The sequence below is a fragment of the Xenopus laevis genome, chromosome 3L (genome assembly GCF_017654675.1).
Source record: "Xenopus laevis strain J_2021 chromosome 3L, Xenopus_laevis_v10.1, whole genome shotgun sequence".
Lineage (NCBI taxonomy): Eukaryota > Metazoa > Chordata > Amphibia > Anura > Pipidae > Xenopus > Xenopus laevis.
Window position 1 is genome coordinate 61620057 of NC_054375.1, and position 6000 is coordinate 61626056.

The 6000-nt window shown below is 38.9% G+C and overlaps 1 protein-coding gene across 4 annotated transcripts in view; it reads right to left on the reverse strand.

Moving 5' to 3' along the window:
• Positions 1 to 2818, reverse strand: part of kitlg.L (KIT ligand L homeolog) — a 36477-nt gene extending 33659 nt beyond the window's left edge. The window contains exons 1-2 of one of the 4 annotated variants that reach the window (XM_018250687.2): positions 2568 to 2818; positions 169 to 287 (exon numbers count right to left, since the gene is read on the reverse strand). In XM_018250687.2, the coding sequence (XP_018106176.1) occupies positions 169 to 177 (9 nt within the window). In that variant the 5' untranslated portion in view covers positions 178 to 287; positions 2568 to 2818. 4 annotated transcript variants of the gene reach the window in all.
• Positions 2819 to 6000: the final 3182 nt, after the last annotated feature.

Genomic DNA, 6000 nt, shown 5'->3' on the forward strand with positions numbered 1-6000 from the left:
ACTGTGTTCAGATCTGCTGCCAGAGAAAATTGACAAGCTGATGTGAGCAAATTAGGCGAAAACCTGAAATATTTAATACTCTGCACAGTGAATGTTCACTTTACCACTCTAAAAAGACAAATTAAATGCAAAAATCTCTTTATTACTCCACGATTTGCAGCTACCTGCCTCGGGCATGATGATCACTGAGACATCACAAAAGGTAAGATAAAATGCCTTGGTCACGGGAGAAAAGCTTCAGTCGAGTTCAGTCCGGAACTAGCCAGTGGTATATCACTTTGCACAATCTACAGCAGGCAGAGGCAAGAAAGCCATTAGATTTGCATGTTATAAATATCGCATACCTAAGTTACTTTTTAGCTACCCTTGAGAGCTCACAGACACTCAGGAGCAAGGCCCTTTCTCCATTGTATTTCCTATTTTACTGTTAAAAGGACATTGAGAAGTCTGATGATGATGATGACAGTTTCTTACGAATGACCAGTAAAAAGGTGTATATATATATATATATATATATATATATATATATATATATATATATTGCTCCCCCCCTAATGGTTTTAAATATTAGTGGTAAGCACAACTTCCCCTTTATCATCACTAGACATTATTTGGTCACTAGAGAGAGCTGTTTCATAGATGATACTTCATGTAACCTTGACAGGGAAAGCAGTATGGCAAATCTACCCAACTTAATAAATAAGTATAAAGCTAAAAGATAAGACTGTGTAAGCCAATGCTTTGCAGAACATTTAAATAAAGTGAAACAGAACTGTATTCATGAAAAAGGAATGTTTTCTATTGAACTGTGGAATGCTGCTATACAGACAACGTACAGAAATAAAAAGGCAGAGGCATATTTTCTGAAATCTATGGATTCTGTGAACTATCATTTGTTTAACTCGAACAGAGTTTGAGTTTTAAGCTGCAGTGTGCAATAGGCTGTAAGGACTATAGCAGCCTGGATCACCTTGAGTGAGTTTCTTGTTTGGAATCTACTCTGCCCTCTTATTTACAATCTACTTTGCATATCTCTGTCTACACAATGCAGTTAAGCTTGCAGGTGAATGGATCAGGCAGACTGAATAGCATTTATTGCGTGTGCAGCTCTTTCACAATCTAAGATTTACAATGTCATAATGCCTGCAGCCTATTGCAAGTACAGAAGGAGCCTAGCCAATAAATAAAAAAAAAGAATTATATCAAGAGCAAATAATATACATTCCTTGGAATAAACAAGAACTCTTCAAAGTTTGTTCACTTGTACAGATTTCCTTTCAAGCATCAGCTCCCTGCAAGTTCCCAATTACTTGCCAAATGCAAGCCCATACCACAGCGGTCACAAAAACAGGGGTGGCCAAAATGCACTCCTTCAGTTTTGGCTGAGCTGTTGGAGGACTGAAGCTTGAACACTCTTTTTCTAAAACATGCCACAAGGTTATCTGTAGTGCTAGGTTTACCTACAGACATATACGGGATTTGGCAAAACCAGTCAAATCAAAAAAAAGGAACTAGAAGCTGATACTCGTGCAAAAAGCTTACAATCAAAATAAAACAAGTGCTACAGGAATATAAAAGTGTAAACAAAAGTGTACTCTGTAAAACTGTAATGAATTTAAATTCTAGATTCTAGAGCACATCAGTGTTTTGTCTGAAGAGCTTACTATTTATGAGAGAGAGGAGACCAACAAAAAGTAAAGCAGACAATAAGCAAATACATAATTCAGCGTGTATTGTGTCATCTCAACAGCAGAACAGTATTGCAAATTCCCAAAGGAAACACAAACAGATCACTGCCCAAAGAGCTTACAATCTACGCATGAGAGGAAACGTACACAATAGGGAGAACACACAAACGCACTGGTGAGGGTGTGTAGTGCATCCACTGAACACTGCTGCAAAGTTTCTTTTAGAAACTGGATAGTATGAACTTTATTGTCTTACAAAGTGTCTAATAAAAATGCACTGTAGAAATCCAGTTGCAACTGCGCAGACACAATACTGGCTGCTACTAGCCCCTTAGCCAGTGCAAACCTGGTTGTCCTGACTTGCACATAGAAAAGCAGCATTACAATAGGTCAACCCTTGCCCTGTGCACATGTTACAGCATGTTAGGGATGCATACTGTTACTTCTATTCTCCTAATTGGGTATGTAAGCATTAAAGGGTTCCAGTCCTGTTTCTGACACTTGAAACAATGTAACAGTAGTCAGTTCCAGCCATGTCTGCTAATCAGCTGGCTTCCGCTACATTGCTATAGTAGTCACAACCAGACAGATTTTGCTGACTATACCAATTGCATTTACAAATAACTTTAGAACCACTAAAAATGTTCAATGAATTTAATGTCATTGGCAAGAATGACCTTTTTTTTGTATTGGGTTGTAAGACCCCTTTTTAAACTTTCGGCTAGCACTTATAAATTGCATGACTACAGCCAGTGGAGAAATTATTAAAGGCCATCAACTTGCTTTTCTCCAGTAAGTGGCTCTGTCCTATGCCCCATTCAAGGTTCCCCAGGAGCAATCATAAATCTTTTGAGACATACAATATTCCATCTTACTTACTTTTGTCTTCTTCATAAGGAAAAGATAAAGCAATCCAATTTAGGTAGCTTGTCTATTATCCCCTTAGCTGCTCTGGAGCCCCAGCATATTTCAACTAATCCGTGCATTGGATTCTCTTGTAGAAATAATCTCAGAATCACAGGGCTGCTTCTCTGTCAGTGTCCTGGCAAATGTCTCTGTGAGCAGGCAGCTCCTTACTTGTGCACTCTGATCCTCAGCAGAGCTGGATATATGCGAGGATTCCCTCCTCCTGCACTAGGGGAAGCCACGCCTGCTCCGTCTGCTCAGACCTGTTAACGCATTAGAATCCCAGGAATCTCATTGTGCACTCAGAGTGGTCTATATTGTGCAGCAAGTGCACTGGCCTTGTCACAAAGGAGGGCTCAAGACTCTTGCTCCTCCAGGCATTTTGGCTGGGGTTTGGGAATTAGAGCTGCAGTTTCACTTTAAAAGGTGTCCTTGTATTGGAGCACTTTTTATGGTTTTACACACCTTTTGCACTTTATTGAAGCACACACCTCAGCTTTAATGAAAAAAAAAGGGAACTCCCGGCTGCAGTAGGAAGCAGTTTCATTTGCACTGAATTACCATTTAACATTCTTACAGGAATGGATGAACAACATATCATGGGGGTGCAGATGGGTCCAAACACACCTGGGCCTGCACCCCATTGGGGCCTGCTAGAGCCCTAACAGCATCATATTGCATCTTGAAATGAAAGCATTTTCTAGTGTGTGCTCATGTGGAAGCATATCCACTGATATTTAATGAAGCATCTAACTGGCAACACCTGGGTCTGGGCATCGCTATGCCCACCACCCCCATCTTTTATCTGGAATGCTTGAAGGGTTCCTCCATAATTTTGATCACCATACCTTAAGTTTACTAAAAATCATTTAAACATTAAATAAACCCAATAGCATTGATTTGCCACTAATATGGATTTATGTTGCTTTAGTTACCATCAAGGTACTGTTACTGTTTTAGTATGACATAGAAAAAGAAAATCACACAATCAAAAACTGAAAATTACTGAAAATTTCTGAGCTTTTTGTATAATAGGTTTCCAGTTATCAGCCCCACACCTGCATATCTATGTTTTCTCCTATTATGCTGTTCTTGGATGTATTTGCAGTTGCACTGTTCCAATACATGGCAGAGCTGCATTACTAAGACATTAATGACTACTCTGTACTACTTTATGGCCTTTCCAAGATTAGTGATGGGTGAATAAATCCTCCAGGTGTGAATTTGCGGCGAATGTCCGCGTTTCGGCGCTGGCTAATAAATTTGCAAGCTGCTGTGAAAAATTCGCCAGTGTCAAAAATTTTTGGACACTTGTCGGAAAAGTCGCTTGCGTCAAAACCATTATTTGGATGCGCATTTACTTTAACGCCAGCATCAAAATTGACAAGAGCATCAGAATTGACACAGGCGTCAAAATTCGCGTTTCGACCCATCATTAACCAAGATCTAAAAAAAACTATTGCCACATGCTTTCTTCATTCTCTTTGGTAGTTATATATTGCTATAAACCTGTGATATAATGTAACCCGACTGAGTATAATGCTGACACTTTTAAAAATAAACTAAAATTGTAATCAATTCTTAAACTTGACTGGGTCTGTGTTGATTCTGCCATGACAAGAGAGGCCCTTTCAGTTGCATATGGCTTCCTGCATGAGCCTATACACCCAGCTTGTTGAGATGCTGCTCTCATGCAAATAAGCACAAGTGCTCAGTCCCTAATGTTACTTTATCTTTTTCCACAGTTTCTTTTTCTTATGCTCCCCAATCCCTGCACTGTGACACTTGATATTTTTGTCACCAATGCATTCCTATAATACTATGGGGACGCTTTATGCAAACAATTTAAGAAGAAATGGAGCTAAATATATTAGCAACTGTACTGAACAGGACAAGCAGCTTGTGCTATTTTTGTGGTTAGGATATATGTGTAATTAAGGAAGCACTAGAGACTCATTTCTATACCATAATTACAAGATAAGGAGTTTCCTTTTCACTTTTACAGTTTTTAAGACCCTAAAGACATTTGCAGCAAAGAGATTCACTCATAAACTAGAGGTCAAAATGACCTATTTTACATGAAACAACCGTAATATGTGCTTCTGTTTGTAGAACTTACTTGTGTAGGCCCTAAAGCAAACTTCTTGCCTGATTACCACTCACCATCTTGTTTAAATTCTCTGTAGAAATCCATTTTAAGCAAACTCCCAGATGACCTGAGAGAAAAGGAGCAGAACTAGCTACTAAATGTGCTATTGTTTTAGTTATCCCTCAGGCAGAGGTGCAATCTGTGAAGATTTAGATTAACATTTACCAGTTTGCAGTCTTTGAAAACTAGAAATCCATATAGGACAAGTACACTATAAAACAATGGTGACACATTACTGAGAGCTGTCTTGGTGGTCCTGATTCAGCCTGGTCCATTCATTGCATTTCTAGCAGGAGGCCCACGTAGTGATGGTGTGGTGAGGGATACCTTTGCCTTTGCCTGTCTCAGGCAACCTCATAGGGAAAGCTAGTTGCACTGTGATTTATATTGTTCACATTTTTAGTGCCAGCACTGTCAATGGGAATACACTCCCCTCCATAGCTTGCTTCACTCAAGACAATATTCTTATCCTTTAGCTAATTCCATCTGCAGAAGTGTCCTATGGGACAATACTATTGTAACAGCATTTTTTCTATTGGATTCAGTTTAAAGTGAATAGAACTAGAACCAACCTGTAGCATCTTATCTTTTCACTGGTCTAAACCAACTTGCAGGTAATCAGAGCACTTGAAGATTTACAATTGGAATGTCAGCAGTTATCCATTAAAATGTTTTTTTTTTTTAAATAATTATAAAATAATGGCCATCACCTTTAGTTGTGCTGCAGATAAAACAATGACTTTGGAAGTGGCATTGCTATTCTTGACTTGCAAATAATTTTTATTTTGGTTGGCAACTTAACTGTTCCTGATTATATTCATACCCATAGATACTATTCTATAGGAAATACTATACAAGGGATCATATTCAGTTAAAAAACAAAGCAATTTCTAAATGTACCCTCCACTCCCACTGCCCCGAGTCTACTCTGACTGAAATGTCCTAAAGAAGAGATTGGAGCAGCCCACAAGTAAGTTGGGGGGGGCAGTGAGATGGTTAGGATGGGTTGTGACAAGTGGCAGGAAAGTGGGAGTGGATAATAGGAAGAGGTACTTGCCTGGGAGGCACTACTTCTTGGTCTGGCCCTTTAACCATACTTTCTTTTAAGTGCTGCCATTGGTATAATTTGAGAGAATCACTGAGCAAATATTCATTTGCATGAACTACTTAAAACTTTAATGTGATTTCTAAACTTACACTATTTTTCAGCATATGATTATCAAAGCACAGAGTTTTCATTCAATGCTGTGGATGCGG